At 39.0% G+C, this 17,736-nt stretch overlaps 5 protein-coding genes across 7 annotated transcripts; 3 read left to right on the top strand and 2 right to left on the bottom strand.

Moving 5' to 3' along the window:
- The first annotated feature begins 187 nt into the window (after positions 1-187).
- LOC126798151 (glutamyl-tRNA(Gln) amidotransferase subunit A, chloroplastic/mitochondrial) lies at positions 188-5,049 on the top strand. Its single transcript, XM_050525008.1, has 10 exons — positions 188-728; positions 1,413-1,724; positions 2,106-2,285; positions 2,373-2,467; positions 2,831-2,906; positions 3,081-3,158; positions 3,466-3,559; positions 3,647-3,696; positions 4,344-4,457; positions 4,587-5,049. Exons 1-10 carry the CDS (start codon positions 192-194, stop codon positions 4,680-4,682), a joined length of 1,632 nt encoding a protein of 543 aa, XP_050380965.1. The 5' UTR covers positions 188-191; the 3' UTR covers positions 4,683-5,049.
- A 271-nt stretch (positions 5,050-5,320) lies between these two features.
- LOC126797681 (elongin-A) lies at positions 5,321-8,226 on the top strand. Of its 2 annotated transcripts, none has more exons than XM_050524364.1 (8): positions 5,321-5,449; positions 6,082-6,323; positions 6,411-6,548; positions 6,804-6,882; positions 7,066-7,140; positions 7,281-7,347; positions 7,785-7,835; positions 7,909-8,226. In XM_050524364.1, exons 2-8 carry the CDS (start codon positions 6,132-6,134, stop codon positions 8,018-8,020), a joined length of 714 nt encoding a protein of 237 aa, XP_050380321.1. In that variant the 5' UTR covers positions 5,321-5,449; positions 6,082-6,131; the 3' UTR covers positions 8,021-8,226. The 2 variants fall into 2 exon arrangements, with proteins under 2 accessions (XP_050380321.1, XP_050380320.1); XM_050524363.1 differs by lacking the exon at positions 5,321-5,449 and adding an exon at positions 5,625-5,794.
- A 32-nt stretch (positions 8,227-8,258) lies between these two features.
- Positions 8,259-10,324, top strand: LOC126797680 (putative wall-associated receptor kinase-like 11). The gene is given in 6 exon segments (XM_050524362.1): positions 8,259-8,702; positions 8,837-8,962; positions 9,103-9,644; positions 9,647-9,824; positions 9,827-9,927; positions 9,929-10,324. Coding segments are annotated over 6 exon segments (1,500 nt in total). The 5' UTR covers positions 8,259-8,545.
- Positions 10,325-10,658: 334 nt separating this feature from the next.
- Positions 10,659-12,965, bottom strand: LOC126799123 (V-type proton ATPase subunit D). 2 transcript variants are annotated; one of them, XR_007672595.1, is made up of 3 exons: positions 12,812-12,965; positions 11,042-11,912; positions 10,659-10,795 (listed from the first exon to the last, which is right to left on the bottom strand). XR_007672595.1 is itself a non-coding variant. In XM_050526247.1 (2 exons), exon 2 carries the CDS (start codon positions 11,898-11,900, stop codon positions 11,115-11,117), a length of 786 nt encoding a protein of 261 aa, XP_050382204.1. In that variant the 5' UTR covers positions 11,901-11,912; positions 12,812-12,965; the 3' UTR covers positions 10,956-11,114. The 2 variants fall into 2 exon arrangements, 1 of the variants encoding a protein (XP_050382204.1); XM_050526247.1 differs by lacking the exon at positions 10,659-10,795 and having other exon boundaries at positions 10,956-11,912.
- Positions 12,966-13,665: 700 nt separating this feature from the next.
- On the bottom strand, positions 13,666-17,490 carry LOC126801247 (citrate synthase, glyoxysomal). Its single transcript, XM_050528741.1, has 13 exons — positions 17,157-17,490; positions 16,902-17,082; positions 16,657-16,742; positions 16,390-16,494; positions 15,944-16,006; positions 15,652-15,761; positions 15,359-15,478; positions 15,172-15,247; positions 14,898-14,971; positions 14,675-14,795; positions 14,418-14,515; positions 14,208-14,331; positions 13,666-14,055 (listed from the first exon to the last, which is right to left on the bottom strand). Exons 1-13 carry the CDS (start codon positions 17,394-17,396, stop codon positions 13,924-13,926), a joined length of 1,530 nt encoding a protein of 509 aa, XP_050384698.1. The 5' UTR covers positions 17,397-17,490; the 3' UTR covers positions 13,666-13,923.
- Between the last annotated feature and the right edge of the window lie 246 nt (positions 17,491-17,736).

Raw genomic sequence — 17,736 nt, forward strand, 5'->3', positions numbered from 1 at the left:
AGTTGTTACATCCGATATGATTTTATCCATTTCGAACACCTTTAAAGAAGAGAATTAAAAAAAAACAAAAACAAAAACAAAGAAGAAACAGAATTCAATTGCCCAAACCCGAATTGCACCCGACCCGAACCCAAATGTATATAGCCCTCTCTCTTTCTGCATCTCTTGCTCTCACATTTGAAGCTTTGAAAATGCTATCCACACTCCAACCACCGCGCTCACTCTCCCACTTCCGCCGCCGCACCTCCCTTAAACCCTTCTCCTCCTTATCCTCACAGCCCGTCACCCACTCCACTCTCACAGACCAATCCCAGTCCACCTCCCAATCCCAAATCCTCTCCACCCGCGACTCCCTCCTCTCCCGCCAAATCTCCGCCGCCGAGCTCGCCGAGTCCTTCCTATCCCGCCTCCGCCGCACCGAGCCCCACCTCCGCTCCTTCCTCCACGTCTCTGACTCCGCCGTCCTCGCCCAGGCCCGCGACCTCGACGACAAGCTCCGCCGCAATGAGGAGCTCGGGCCCCTCGCCGGCGTCCTCGTCGCCGTGAAGGACAACATATGCACGGCGGATATGCCGTCCACGGCGGGGTCGAGGGTTTTGGAGGGGTATACGCCGCCGTATGATGCGACGGCGGTCAGGAAGATTAAGGAGCTGGGTGGGATTGTGGTGGGGAAGACCAACATGGATGAGTTTGGGATGGGCAGCACCACCGAAGGCTCGGCCTTTCAGGTTTTTGACCCTTCTGGGTCGCTTTAATTTTGTCTGTTAAATATTGGGTTCTGTGAAAGTTTCAATTTTTAGTTGAGTTCAAATGAAAACTTGACGTGTGTTTGGAATGTGAGTTGGTCCCTTTGATTCTGAGTGTTGGAAAGCTTTCTTGGGTTGTTTGATCGGATGAGAAGAAAGATGTAGGATTGGTTTATGGAGTGAGAACTGAAAATGTAGTTCAATAGATGAGTAAATTGGTGTAGTGATGTAAGTGGCATGTAGAGTGTGAGTGATCCTTGATGTAGTTGAATTGCGGACAGTGAAAGTTTCCTTCTTTTAGTTCAGTTTTGATGAATAGTAGATGTAGTTGAATACTGAAGAAGCTAGTGTTAGTGTTTGATGTACATTATGAATGTGCCCCTAAAAGCTTTTGTGGGCTTTAGATTTCGTTATTTTTGTTAAGATGGACGGAAAAGAAAAATGTGGGGGGTTTTTTTTTTGTGGAGTAAGAACTGAAAATGTGGTTCAATAGGGGAGTTGGTTTAGTGTTTTTATGTGAGATGTAGAATGTGAGTGACCCTTTTTTCTTGCTGAGCATTGAAAAAGCTTGGTTTAATTGAGACTTGAAGAAGGTGGGGCTAGGGGAAGTTTGTCAATGGTAACTGGAGTTGGTTTACTCAGGTGGTGCATCTGTTGGTTCATTAGGTGACTGCAAACCCGTGGGACACGACTAGGGTGCCAGGAGGGTCATCAGGAGGCTCGGCTGCGGCTGTGTCTGCTAGACAGAGTATGGTATCGTTGGGAAGTGATACTGGTGGAAGTGTGAGGCAGCCAGCATCATTTTGTGGTGTTGTTGGGTTGAAGCCGACGTATGGGCGCGTATCGAGGTTTGGACTTATGGCGTATGCGTCATCACTTGATGTTATTGGCTGCTTCGGGACATCTGTTGCTGATGCTGGAATTCTTCTCCATGCAATTTCTGGTCACGATAGACTTGATGCCACCAGCAGTAAGCGTGTAAGTATTTTATTTAGTACGCACGTATTTCCACTAAGGTTATATTTTTTGCAAACTTGATAGGCATGAATTGTGATCTGATTACCATAATATATTAATCACCTTGAAAATGTGCTTCAACTATTTGGTACTCCAGAAACCTCCAAAAAAAATGTCAGAGGCTCTACCAGTAGTCTAGTACCATGGCTACCAATTTGGACTTCACGATGCACAATTATAGCAGTAAAAGCAACCTCATCATGTCATTTTTTATTCTGAGAATATTCTCTGTAAAACTTATGAATCAAAATTGTTGGTTTGTACGATCTTTAAAATAAAAGACACAAGAGACCACTTTTCTAGATATGTTTGCGTGACATGTAGGAATTTATTTCTCTTCAGGAGATTCCGGACCTTGCATCTCAATTTGGTTCCATTAGTTTGCTAGATTCTAAACCTCTGAAAGGACTAAAAGTTGGTCTGATCCGTGAAACTCTCAATGATGGTGTTGATATCGGAGTATCTTCTGCAATTCGTACTGCTGCATTGCATCTTGAAGAATTGGGATGCTCCATAGGAGATGTATGCTTTCTTCCATTATATGTTTTTCATTTTAAATGCTCGTTTTTTTATGTTCTGTCATTGACTTCTTGAACCATTAACATGCAGGTCTCATTACCGTCTTTCTCACTTGGATTGCCAGCCTATTATGTTATTGCTTCATCTGAGTCATCTTCGAACTTATCACGTTATGACGGTCTCAGGTAAAATGGTAAAAATTGTATATGAAACACTAATTAATCTAGCTTTTCATTTGGGATTTCAAAAAGATTTATTTTACATCTAGATTACTTTGAAATACACAAGTGTACTTCATTTTAATTTTTAAGTAGAGGACATCATTATCCAAAAGAAAAATATTAAATGATTTCATCAGATCCCAAAACCGAATGTGATATTCAGCAACTAATTGACTAGTTGAAACTTGAAAGGACCCAAGTGTCTGAGAGTCAGTTGTGGGTCTAGAAGCTTGTTTAGATTTGGGAAAAAAATATCTTACATAACCAGAAGCTTCCCTCACAAGATGGTATGTTAACATGATCCATTATCTTTGTCGCAATATCCAGGTACGGAAACCAAGTTGCTACTGATGAGCTGAACTCTCAATACATGGATTCGCGAGCAAAGGGATTTGGCTCTGAGGTACTCTATATATAGTGGCTAGTCAATACTATTAGACTTAAAAATTCCATTTCATGAGCAGCATTTCTGCAGTGCTCTTGGTGTAGTCAAAACCTGGCGTTGGGACATTGCAATTTTAGTTACTTATACAAGCTAGTGTCCTAGTGACCTGATTTAACGCTTTTTCCGTTCCAGGTCAAGAGGAGAATTCTAACTGGAACTTACGCCCTTTCAGCTGGTTATTATGATGCATATTATAAACGAGCCCAGCAGGTATGTCAACCATGCTAAAAAACTTGTTTCTAAAAGAAATTGTGTTAGTGCTGCATTAATTTTTGCCTTCTGACATTATAATATGGAAGAAACCAATGGAAATCTATTGCATTCCAAATGAATTTTTTTTTCATGAATGTTTCTTGGCTTAGTTTTTTTGTTCTTCATTGATATCTGGAATTTGAAATAATGTATCAGACAAAGCCGATTTACTAGTTTTCTTCCAAGGCACTGAGTTGGTGATGATTAGGTAGTCCTTTGCTTTATTCCAACCAAGAAGGAATTAATGATTGTGATAGTGATTTAGGTGAGGACTATAATCCGAAAAAGCTTCAAGGAGGCACTGGGTGAATATGACATCCTAATTTCACCTGCTGCCCCATCTGCTGCGTATAAAATTGGTATACTGAACTCCGCATACATTCTTTTCTACTTTGCTTCACGTTACATAATTTTTCAGTATTCACTTATTTTCTTGTATCTTCCAGGAGAAAAGAAAGATGATCCGCTGGCAATGTATGTGGGTGACATAATGACGGTGAGCCTCGAGCACCCCATACTTGTGTGTATGTACTGGGAGTTCTATGATGGTTGAATCATTATAGTTAGACATGTAGAAAACAAATTATGTTCTTGTTTATCAGTACTCAGTTCAACTTATTTAAGCCTAACTATTCGTTATTCAGCTTTCTTCTTAATCATCAGAGTTCTAGAACAGGTATTTGCACATGTTATATATTTTAATATGTAGGACAAGTTCAGATATCTTGTTTAGGGTTTAGACCTTAGAGCAATTTTACTGTGGGTCTTTTGCCTGCTGTGGTTATGTTTGATGCGGTGTTGAGTTGTGAACAATGTTTGGCCGGTATTTTACTTTTTGTTTATGTTCAATTGTAGTCCATACTAGCATTTGTAAGACATAGAGCTAAACTGGTTGGACATTTCAAACCTGTGACCCCAACTTCTGTGGGCTATGACAAGGAGTATATGGTTAAAATTTGCACTGTTTTTCTAGTGTGAACTGATCGGTCTCATCCTGCGATTCCAGTGAACACTTACAGTGACTTACTCAACACTAGTATCTCTACATAACATGAATGCTTTTTCTTCTTCAAACACCTCAATGCCGGTGAATGGTAGATGACTAGACAGCTCTAACCTGTTTCCACTTGATTCTATATACAGGTTAATGTTAACTTGGCAGGTCTACCTGCATTGGTTCTGCCATGTGGATTTGCCGAAGGGGGCTCAGCAGGCCTTCCGGTTGGTCTTCAAATGGTTGGTGCAGCATTCAGTGAGGTACTGCATCTGCACTTACCTTACAGCACTACACATAACAATTTAGTATTGAGACTTTTTTGCTTGTTAATTAGTAAATATTGATTAATCGTAGTACTCAATACTTAAACCTCCCTATCTATTTCGCAGGAGAAGTTGCTTAGAGTAGGTCACATTTTTGAGCAGACCCTTCAGAATTGCAGATTTGTTCCTCCATTGATAGCAGATGAGGACATACCATGCTAGCTGCTAGACTTGATTGTTGTGCTTGTTAAAAAGATGATTTTGAAACAATGTAATTTATCTTGAAAAAATAGGCAGATTAGATTTGAGCAAATCAGATTACAGTTTCATTTCTACACTCCCAATTGAAACCTGAGAAGGTGCTTGAGGTCTACAGAGTATTCCGCAATTGGACGAAGAGGAGCAACATAATGTTTAAAGGTTTAACATCTTAAAGTTATTAATCCTTCTCTAATTTTCATGATGGGTAGCTGGAATTGTAGCCAACATTCTGAAATGCCATCACTCAAGAGTTCTGTGGATGCTTCCATTACTGGAACTTTGTCAAGGAAAATAGTGAATTGAATGTTTGAATTTCACTAGTTGGTCATTTACAACTCGTACATTTATTTTAAAGGGTCTCAGTGTGTTTAAATTTTAATTTTGTTACAAGTGAGGTTATTTACAAGAATATTTACCGCTTTATGGCGGGTAAAGATAACAGTGACGTAATGGTTAGTTAAGAATTCCAGTATCTCGGGAGGAGAGAATAATCAAAAGATCCGTTAGCTTTTAACCGCAGGCGCACTTTAGCATGAGGCCATGAGTCACTCAGCCACCTGGTATCTTTATAACATAAGCAAAAAACCAAACCGGAGTTCATCTGTCATATAGACTTGTTCATCTTACCCAAAAAAAGAAATATATTCTTTCCTTTTAAATTAAAAATAGAAATCCCCAGTAATTCACCTCGCCTCCGTCAACGTACTCTTTCCGTCTCCGATCACTCGGTGAGTAACCCACAGCCCTCATTTCTATTTCTATTTTCATTTCTCGTATTCTTCTTTTTTTCCGGGTCAAGATTTGAGCTTTATGAATTTCTGTATTTGGACATGTTGGGTTGGATTGGATTGGATATGGGATTTGCATTTCGATCAATCTGGATTGTGTTCTTCTGTTAAATGATATTTATAGCTAAAGGTTGACCCTTTTGCTGTAATTGGATGTGGGTTTGTGTTTTTTTGAATTGATAGGGATTTTGGTTTGTTTGTTGTTCTGTGATTGTTTGCTGATGAAGCTCATGGATTTATATGTTCAGCTCTGTGGGATCAGTGTTCAGAGTTATATGGCCTAAGGTCCATTGCTGATCATGATCAAGTTTTCAGCTTAAATATTTTGGAAACAGTTAGTTTACTGATTCAATTCTATATTTCATGGCATGATGGGTAAAGAGAGGTTGGTAATTGGGTGTAGAGGCTTAACTATTGTTCGAAGCATATACAGGTTGTTTTTTTCCCGGTAATAAATAGAGCCTACTTCTTTGTTGAATTCAGATCAGTTGGGTTGTGTCTTTGTCATATGGAGAATGTTGATTACCTCGAATGAAAGTATCTGATGTTTATACTATGCATTATTTCTTTAGGTACGTAATAGTCTTTGGGGGCATAGGCTGAGAAGAAGTGATCAGGTAGCATGGATGGAGAATTTTTTAGAGCGAATGGGAAAGGAATAGCAGCTCCATCTTTGGTTGAACTGTGCATTCATATGGCTATAGATAATATAAGGTACCTTGGGGATGTTGGCGGAACGGATTTTGATTTTCTTGAGCAAATCTTGCCACATTGTACAAAAGACCAGCTGATGCATATCGAGAAGAGTACAAAAGTAAGTAGTTCGGTGATGTTTTTCCTGAAATTTTTTCATTATGCTCTACCAATTATTCTGATATGTTTGTTGTGTTGTTATTTGTAGGGTAGGGATTTGAGCCCAGTGACTGATGAGTTGTGGAAGAAATTCTATGAGAAGGATTTCGGGATTGAGAGGACTAATATGGTGATCAAAAGGATGGAGAAAAGGAAAGTCAATTTCAGATGGTTGCAATTGTATCAGGTGGGTTTTTCTTAATTTTTGGCCAGCCAAATTTGAAATGCAGGCTCTTCGGCAATGGAGGCCTTATCTTATTTATAAAGAATTTATTCTTTATTCTGATCATGAAGCACTCAAGTTTTTCTCTTAGTTTTCGCAAAGCAATGCTCTTTCTGATAGCATATATTTTTATTTTGGGTACATGATGCAGAATAGTAATGAATCTACAATGCTTCTATGATAAATTTGTATAACTAATTGACTGGATGGTTACATCAGGCAAAATTGAGGGAAGTGGATGAGGCTGAAAATGAAGCAGCTGACCGGTTGAAGAACTTATATAAAAAAGAAGATGCACGTATGATTCCATCATCTTATTCTAGCGAAGCAAGGAACATTATATTAAATTATAAACTTTGTGGTTGGCTTGCAAAAGTCACAATTCTAGTTTCAACGATTGGTGTAGTGGTAGTGTGTAATATGCTATTGCTCCAAATTGAAGTGTATCAAAGGGAAAGACTTACAAATTAGTCATTTGCAGGTAAACAAAGCCGGCAAGTTCGTATCTGTGAAAAGGTTCCACCGTCAAGCAATAAAAGAAGATGGGGTGGAGGAGGTAGTTTTCTGTTCGCTTATAGTTGGATCTTGATATCATCTAACTTGAGTTTATCCGAATCAGTCCCTGAAAGAATAATACATTAAATAGAGTACAGACTGAATCTCTTTCCTTCATGTGATTGTGATACATTTTTGCAGGCAGCTACAACGTTTCCAACACAAAGAGCAACTTGCTGAAGAAAGCAAAATTAGACTATCTTAAAAGGTACCGTAATTCTACAACCGTATGCTTTACACAAAATGTGTGGCGTACCCATTTGACTTGTGTGCTTATATGCTTCTTGTTATCATCCAATATGTTGTATACCACAGTATCATGTAGCCTAATACTTTATAATCCATATGGGATGCAAGATGTTTTAGGTATTAGGTCCTTGGTGAACACCAGTGCCAAGGCTCTGATTACAATATTTTCTTTTCGGTAAACATGAGATTGGTTGCATAAAGTGAACTGCTTTACACAAAACTTGTCCTCATTTACCAAATTTTTACCCAAAACATGTTGTATCAAAAAAGGTCTCCATATATACTCAGGGAGTTATCAGTGTCCCGATGATCTTGAAGCCTTATGCTCAATCACAAATTGTATTTTACATTCCTGGGACTGATTTTTTTTTTTTTTGGTTCTTTCCTTTTGAGCAGTCCTGAGGTGAGAAATGCTGCAGTTATGAAGAGAACTGCTATCCAGAGAAGGTAAACATATATCATTCTATTTGGGCATTTAATGAATTTACATGCCTCTCATATTATCTGCCTTGTATTACAGTGCCCCTCCCATTAGGAACTCCAATGTGTTTTCCGGGAACCAATTGGGTTCCTCTTCTAAGCAGAGTAAGCCCATCGAGAGGACGTTCAAGCCAAAGAAGATGCCTTTCTGAATGTTCTTGTATGTGTAAAGGGAGATGTGTCGGACTGAATAATCGACTGAGCTCTGCAACACGGGTCATTTCCATAAAATCTTGGCAGTGGCTTCGAATTCTTAGGCTCGTCTTCATTTTGGTTGCCCTCTGTTGTGCTATTACTCAGTAATTATCATTTTTGTTCATTTGTTTTTTTTTTATATTATTTGGATCATCATGCTATGGGTCAATGTTAAGCTGATTCTGCCTTCATATTTATGCTTAAGTTTCAGCATATCCTATTGTTCTGCCAAAATCATATCATATTAAAACAGATTGTGACAACCAATCCCATAAGAGTAGGTTTCCAGTGGCCGGCCCTCCCACTAGTTTTAGGAGTCTGGCTAAATATAATAGACTTCTGCAAAAATAAAGCAGCTTTAAATCCTGCATCAAAATGTATCAAAAAATATATAAATGATTGAAATATATTTACCTGGCATTTATAAGTTCACAAAATAATAGAATACGTCAAGTTCAACGAATACTTCTGCCATTGCTCAGATGGATGACGTCCCCATTGTTTTAGATTGGCGGATATATGGAGAAATAGAGAATTCTACCGAGGATAACGTGAACAGGAATTGCGAATCAATTTTTGGTCCATGTTCGTGCTCAACGGGCTACCAAGGAAACCCCTATTTTCGTGGTGGATGTCAAGGTAAGCTTCTACCAATCCCCTTCTTGCTGTGGATGCACTAAATAACTTCATTTTCAGACACTGTTGATATAACTATAATTTCTTCAATAATCAGTTTTGACTTTAGTAACTTATCGTGATTGATTAAATTTCAGATATCAACGAGTGTGAGGATCCAGAACGCCCTGATGTATGCGGTTCTGGTAATATTTGTATCAATTCTGATGGGGGATATCTATGCTATGCCTCACAACCTCCGCCACTTAAACTGGGCATTATACGTAAGCCTTTTGATTACCAACACTTGTTAGCTTTACGTTTAGGGAAGATAAATAATTATATGAAAATAAACACATTTGTTACTTAAGTAGCTTCTTCGTCAAGTTATAAAGTTTCTAATTTTATTTATCAATATATTCAGTTCCTTGCAGTATCGTTGGATTGTTAGTTCTTATCATTGGCACTTGGTGGTTGCACAAATTCATAAAGAAATGGAAAAACATTAAGCGCAAGCAAAAGTTTTTCAGAATCAATGGTGGTTTGTTGTTGGAGCAACAATTATCTTCCGGTGAAGTTAATGTTGAGAGGATTAAATTGTTCAACGAAAAGGAGTTAACAAAAGCCACAAATCGGTTCCATGTAGACAGAATTCTTGGTGAAGGAGGACAGGGTACTGTTTCTAAAGGAATGTTAACAGATGGAAAAATTGTTGCTGTCAAGAAGTCAAAAATAGGAGATGGAGGAGAAGTGAATCAATTCATTAATGAAATTGTCATTCTTTCACAAATAAACCACAGAAATGTGGTGAAACTCTTGGGATGTTGTTTAGAGAGTGAAGTTCCTCTACTGGTCTATGAATTCCTGCCAAACGGTACCCTCTCTCGATACATTCACAGTCGTGACGAGGACTTTCCTCTTACATGGGAAGTGCGGTTACGAGTTGGTATTGAAGTTTCTGGAGCCCTTTCCTTTCCTACTTGCATTCATCTGCCTCAATGCCCATTTATCATCGAGACATCAAGTCTTCGAACATACTCTTGGATGATAAATATAGAGCAAAAGTTGCGGATTTTGGGACATCAAGGTCTGTTTCTATTGAGAAAACGCATCTTACCATGACACATGTAAATGGAACATTAGGATATTGGACCCTGAATAGTTCCGGTCAAGCCAATTTACGGACAAGAGTGATGTTTATAGTTTTGGAGTAATCCTTATCGAGCTCTTGACGGGGCAAAAACCAGTTTACTGTGACAAGGTCACATGATGGGAGACAAGAAGGGAGAAGTCTAGCAACTTTTTTTATTGTTTCCATGGAGGAGGCTTGCTTGTTTGATATTCTTGATGCTGAAGTTATGAAGGGAGGTACAAAAGAAGAGATCTTGGCAGTTGCTAATCTTGCTAAACGTTGCTTGAATATGAAAGGAAAGAAGCGTCCCACTATGAAAGAAATAGCAGCAGAGTTGGAGAGAATTCTGACAGCAAGTAGACCTTCTGATACCCGACATCACATTACCGAGGTTGAATGTGTCCAATCGGAAATAGCCGAAGCTTGGGAAGCTGTTTCTACATCGACCGGGTCTCATATGAACCCCAGTTCGTCATCGGATGTACAAACACTACTGTATTTCAAGTCAATCTAATGCATGTATCATTTCTGATATGTCTTAATCTAATATCTGGAACATGTCGTGTTTTTTTCATACTATCATTGTGTGTAATTGTAACGCATTTCCTATTGGGAATGGATAAGTGTAATTTGTTTGAATTCTTAGTGGTTAAAGTCCGATTTATTCATGTGTAGCAGATATAAGATATGTCTAGCTTGTCGGTAAGTATAAAACTAAAGCTATCCCGGAATTAGCATAGTGCACTAATTTGAAAGTTTGGATCACCTTATTAATTTTGGCAAGCGTTCGGAAGACGAAGTACATGAAGAATTATGAGCACAATTCGACACATGGATCTTGGAAAAAAAAAAAAAGAGGGATATGTAACCGCAACAATATGCAAGCTTAATTACCTGTTGTGCTTTCCACAGGTTCACAATGACTACCCCAATTGATCTATACAATGTCAAGCTTCCTCCAAATTATACAGCCATCCACTTCTACCTAAAACGCATACAGCTTCATACGCAAAGTAGACACGACATTGCATCACCGCAGAGTGATTCACACAGCAACGTTGTAGTACTATACGTAAATAAACCAAGGATATGCCAGACAATAAAATCAAAACCCCTGATTGATGAAAGTTTAGTGACAAATAATACACAACAAATAGAAACATACATTTAGGATATGGAGCTTTTATTCAGTACATAAAAACTGTTCAGCTAAATAAAAATAGGAATTTACCTCTTAACAACAAGCACAGCCAGAATCACACATTCTAAGAAGTAAGAACCAAGATATAAAGCTAATATCCCGATCAGAAAATGATATCCTCGTCTTTTCCCATACCTCCAGACAACAAATTTTGAGCTGAATTCAGTGAAATACCCTTCTTTAAAGACAAAACTTCTGCAGCCTGTTCGTCCGAGAAGTTCTTAGCAGATGCCATCTGTCTCTCAATTTCCCTCTTCTTAAATCCCTGTATCTTCTTTAACCTAAAGAAGTCCTCCCTTTCCAGCTCATCCAACTCCCCCTTGATATAAGTTATCGTATTCTCCAACCTAGGCTTCACCACATTCTCCAGGGCATTGACCCTGCGATTTGTGCTCTTGATTGCTTCATCAAGTGTTAAAAATGATGTCTGAAGTGAAGCAAGCTCCACAAGAACCTCAATTGCTTTCACATAAGCAGCCTTGCACAGTTGAACCTGTTGTCCACCCCTGGCCAATCCAGTGAGGTCATTCTTGGTTTCACCTTCAGTAAAGTATTCAAATTTTGGGAGCTTTACACCAGCAACATTCTCTGTCTTTGATCGAACTTTAAGAGAGGCAGTGTTGACATTTTCAAGAACAATGTGTTTGATGTTCTCACCCGCAACATACTTGGCTTCAGTAAGTGCGAAGGAGGAGGTTTTCATAATATCTCCCATTGACTCTTTGGTTGACACAATCTTTTTAAGAATTGCACGAAATTGAACAGTTAAAGCATCACTCTTCTTCTTGAGGAGAGCATGACCTCTCGTCGCCCCAACAAGACGAGCTTTCATAACTCCAAGCATTGTCACAGTGGGAACCACATTCAAACGCTGGCTTTGCCCCGACATATTTTCAAAGATCTAAATCAGGAAGGAATGTAATCAGTATTATTTTCTTAAAGAACAAAAATACAATTAGCCACAGCCAAATGTAAAAAAAACACAAGAATAATAAAATCAGTACATTTACAGCTCATACGGTTGGAATTATAGACTGCGACACAACTCTCTTCACTTTCTAATCCCGTTTGACAAGCTTACAAAAATCAAATAACGACATGAAACTTCTGAGAAGCAAAAACCGATTTTGACTTTCTTTTGTAAGGACATACACATACTCACCCCATAACAACCATAAGAATTCTACACACTTTTTGGCCTATTTACCATGAACAATATATACAAGCACCAAACAGTAACTCATGTTCATCCATCAGCACGACAGCCACTTTGTCATGATAGAAATAAACAATCGAATTTCGAGATATACACTGTTATAAACACACACCTAATTATTCGAAACCTCCCTACCTCAATATCATGAGTACCTTTCGATTCCTCATTAGCTAGAACACACTTAAAATACCTTAAAGAATCTCAAAAATCCGATTCCAAATTAGAAAAAAACAAAATGATCACCACACAATCTTCAAAAACAGAACCAGCATTTGATCATATGTAAAATCAATCCCACTGCATTTGCAACAAATTACAACAACCATCGACAAAGCTAAGCACTAAACCTAATCCGTAATCAACTAATCCCAATACACACAGCTCTTTGCGACGGTAAAAATCTCAGATCAGATTCGAATTTGTTTCTTTACACAATCCTAAATCCTCGTTTTCACTCCGCTCAATTTTGATCGAAGTAACTATAGATGAAGCTTCTTTAAGAGAACAGATTCATGAAACGAAATTGTTGATCCAAACGAGAGTGGATAAAGAAGAGCAAGAACAATAGAGATCAGAAATTGAACCTGATGCGATCGGCTAGGGTTATAGTAAGGAGAGGAGAGGTCTTCTCCGGGGACCGGAAACTCGCCGGCGGTGAGTGACTAACAGAGAGATAGAGGTGGCGAAGAGTTAAAATCTGTAAACGAAATGTGAAGTTTGATCTTTGTTGCTGCGAAGCTTCCGTGATACAAATTGGTTTCTGCTGAGTCGGGTTCGGGGTATTAAAGAGGCCCGGTTATCGTGTGCCTACGTGGAGCTCCTCCCGCTTTAATTAGCTACCGGCTAAAGAAATAAATCTTCTATTAATAAAACCAGAAAGAAGTAAAAAATCAAATAGTTAAATTTTTGAATTGCCTAATTCGTTCTGTAGTTTATTAATCACCTTGTAAGGTATATTCTCAGGAGTGATAAGAGTGTAAGTTGACGAAGAATAAATCTAAAAATTTTTTTTTTTTACAGTTGCTAACTTGCTCACCCACAAGTTCCATAATTAAAAAACAATTATTAGACCATGATCTCAACACCTCTGTTACACTAATAGAGTTTTAAACGAATACAATGATTGGATGCGTTCAGGCATATACGCAATACAAAGTTACCTCGTTTAGAGAGTGAAATGACTGAAATCTAGTCTTTTCATTTTAAGACCTGCAGTGATTTTTTCTTGTTTTAGTGAAAAGACCAAACTATAGTTATTAGAGAAGGAACAGGAAGTGTAAATTTCAATGTGGAAATATTTTGAATGGAAAGACTGACTTCATTAGTCGACGTGTACTTCAATCAAACACTGTTGAGTATGCTAATATTCTCCAGTTTTAATCCTATAGTAATAAGGCCAACGAGTTAAACTACTACAGTACTGATATTCCTGGAAGTATTGAGGTTGAAAGCTCGTAGGGAATGACATAAGTAGAGTAATTTACACTTCATTGGAGCGTACCAAAAGGCAAAGATGGAGAGAAATAACAACTCCGAGTATAACATTTGGTCGAATACATGTATAGACACCAAGGTCTGCTTATTCAAGCTATAAACGAAACTTAACCCAAGAACCCCAGCAGTCCTGCTTTGCCCGGAGGAATAAGTTCTCATGAAACTTACTTTCTTTCTGTGATGTTTTACATGGGGGAATTGCCTAAACTCCGGATCCAGACAAACGACGCCTAGAGGCATTAGAAACAGAAACTTGAGACAGTTTGTCTGCATCAGTGCTCACTATCCGTTCTTTCAATGGCATGAAGTGCCGCAGCCACGCGCCAATATATACCTGAATAACAGAAAGATAAAAAAGCTGAGAAACAGCACAACCAGAAACTCCTAGAAGCAGACTAATGATCAAGATATGAAATTCATTTGCAGAAAATTGCAGAGGAAAATGAGAAAGATAGTCAAGGCGCCTAAACAAATAATAGAACTAACCTGTGCAGGCCTCATAATCTTATTATCAGGATCATCCAGGGATTCTCTCCAGTGTGCCAAGTAACCAGCCATTCGAGGGATTGCAAACAAAACTGGGAAGAATTCTGTTGGAAATCCCATTGCCCTGTTGAAAAAGAAATCATTACTTTCCTACCAGAGTGAAAACAGGAAAACTTGCAAACTTTCTTATCTTTATACAAGGACAAGTACCTATATATCAACCCAGAATAGAAATCAACATTTGGATACAGCTTCCTCTTAACAAAATAATCGTCGGATAGTGCAGCCTTCTCCAGAGCAACAGCTACCTGCATATGACATAAGATAACTGCACTAAGTCTTTTGGTTTTTATCCTATAAAATAAATGAAAAGTACCAACAGCTTTACAGGAATACAGCAACTACAGTGATCTATCCTCCCTCTTCCTTTCCTGGGGTAGATTTCAGTATGAAGATCAGAAAAATACCTCGATCAGTGGATCCCTTCCAACAATGGAGAATACTTCATCTGCCAACTTTCTTATGACCTTCGCTCTAGGATCATAGTTCTTGTATACGCGATGCCCGAAACCAGACATCTTTCGCTTTCTAGACAAATATAAAACAAAATTTCATAACATATAAAAATATAAAAAACCACATAAGGCCCCTTCACAGGTCACTTAACCAGTTAGGTGTAAGCATATATACCTGCTCTTCACACCCTCAATGAATTCTGGAATGTTTTCAACCGATCCAATTTCACTTAGCATCTTAAGCACAGCCTGCACAAATCAAGGCAAAACAGCATGAAGATGAATGCTATTTGCAGGACACATAATGACAATGATGAGTGGAACAGTATTTATCCTATCAACTTTGTAAATTCCAATCGTACAATACTGTACATAATGGACTTCAACTTAGCATTTTGTTTTGTGGCAAGATTATATTACTCATAAAAGTGAGATATACAAGCAATTACCTCATTTGCTCCACCATGGAGAGGACCATATAGAGCTCCAACAGCTCCAGCAAGGGCGGTGTAAACATCCACACCACTACAATTACAGATGCAGATGTATCGCTAAAAAAAACAAAACAAAACAAAAAACAAACTTTGTTCCAGTTGTATGTTCTGAGGATCTTTTGTTCGAAGTCTGAGATTTTACCTTGAAGCCAGATGCCGAGCAGCAGCTGTTGAGCAATTCATCTCATGCTCAGCATGCAGAATGAAGAGAATGTCCAGTACTCGAGCTAGTCGGGGATTTGGTTTATAATCTCTATTGCCCCTGCAGGTTTGTCAAAAAGAAAATCTTAAGAGAATGACCGAAATTTGATATTACAATACAGGACGGCAGAGAAAGTATTTGAAGACAGTAAAAATTTACAATCTGTCTAAGAGTCCCAAAAAAAAGTCAAAAAGACACGAGACAAGGAAACAAGGTATTTCAGTGTTACTTACAAGGAGTCTAGCATGTATAAGAAATTCTCGGAATAAGAAAGGTTGTTCGATGGTAGCACTGGGGGCCTTCCTGCCAATCTCAAATAAGCTGCTGCTGCAATAGTTGGTGCCTGGAAATGAATTCAGTTTAATAAGAATTTATATGACAGAATACTAATCACTGACAGTAACTCGGAAGTACAGGCTACATAAATTGCAGAAATTAAAAAGCATTGGTAGCTGAGGTTATGGTAACTAGAATTTTTAAACCAGCAAAAAAAAAACATAAGAAATTAAAATAGAACATGCAAACCTTTCCAAGAATCCGTGCAATTTGTTTGTCTCTCACTTGCTTCGACTGGTATAGGTCTTGCCCCTGTATTGATGTAAAACGCATGATCAGATATAACAGAAATCTCAGTCACCTCTATATTATTACCATTGCCACCAAAATCCATGCAAAGTATCTGTAAGTATCATTTGTTTTCTATTTATGAAGTAACATCCTAAATCTACAAGGACCCAGAATACTGCAACAGAAACTTGGAAAAGTCAATCAAAGGAATACCATGTAACATATCAGTAACTCAAGTACATATTGTATTAATGAGATGACAATCCTGAATCTACAAAGGCAAATTGGTGCAACAAAAACTTGAAAACGTCACCCAGCTTAAACAAAGGCATGGTTTGATCTTATATCACTTCCGCCCACAAATGAACATCTTGTCAGGAACCAACAAAACTATAAAAACTTACTCTGAGGGCAGGATTGGCATCAGGGTGAAAAACAGAGAGAGCGCTCATTGCGCTGACAAGTACACCCATCGGATGTGCATCATGAGGTATTGCTTGTATAATATCCTACAGAAAGAAAAGCCAACACTTTCTCAGGCATGTACTACCTCCATTCTTTGCATAATAAATGATTGATCAAACACAAGCAATCAAAATTTCAAAACTCAATTGGCTTTCCAAACAAAACAGTTCAAAATTCTTTCGCGAACTAGCTTTTCACAAGCTCACCAAAATCCCCTGTGGTACAGCTGAATGCTGAGCAACAGCAAACTCCCAATCGGCTAGTTGGCTTTGAGACGGCAAATTCCCATACACTGCGCGCGCGCACAAAAGCAGTAGCAAAGAAAATTGATATTATCAGCAAAACGGAAACTGAACACATGAGAAAAACAAGTGACATCAAGCAAACACATACACACAGCACACACCTATCATAGCTTAAATTACTACAAATAGAGAAGACTAGTGCTTACTGAGGAGATAAGCAACTTCCAAAAAAGTACTACTCTCAGCCAACTCCTCAATAGGGTAACCCCTGTACCTAAGAATCCCCTCATCTCCATCAATATAACAAATCGAAGACCGAACCGGCGCCGTGTTCAGATACCCCGGATCATACAGCTTCAATCCCTTATCATTCTTCCCCGTACTAATCTGCACATCAAACACCAACCCCAATTCAAATTCCACACCACGAGCAAACTCCAATTCAATTCAACACTGTTTACCTTTTTGAGATCAGTTGCCTTGATCGTTCCTTCCTCGGAGACCTGGACCTGGTACCGCTTACCGGTGCGTTCGTCAACGACGGTCAAAGCGCCGCGGAGGTTCCCCGGGGGCGGGACGACGCTCCCGGCCGACAAGCACTGCGGCTCGAGCTCCGCGGGCTCGGCGAGGGTCGCGGCGGCGAGGTGGGCCGTGAGGACGGCCAACCGACCGCGAGCTCTCACCGGAAATTCGTCTGACATTTTAGTGTTTCTAATTTCTGTGTTGAAATCCTCCGGGAGCTTATAAAGAGGAGAAGAGACGTAGAAACTACTACTTGTTTTGTCCAGAATGTTACGGAAGAGAAGATCAGATCACTGACTACTCCGGATTGTTACTTTTATACGTTTTAGTGTTTTTACCGTTGCAGTTTTTACCTGACGTGAACAGGTGTGATGGTTAAAACGTGTACGACCATAATGTAGCGCGAAAATATTATGGGATCGGTGGGCCCCTGCGCGGTGACGCGGCAACTTGTTCCTCTCGGGAAGCTCAATACTGAACTGTTTGGATAACATTATCGACGTAGTTATATAATACAAT

This window comes from Argentina anserina, chromosome 6, assembly GCF_933775445.1.
Source record: "Argentina anserina chromosome 6, drPotAnse1.1, whole genome shotgun sequence".
Classification (NCBI taxonomy): domain Eukaryota; kingdom Viridiplantae; phylum Streptophyta; class Magnoliopsida; order Rosales; family Rosaceae; genus Argentina; species Argentina anserina.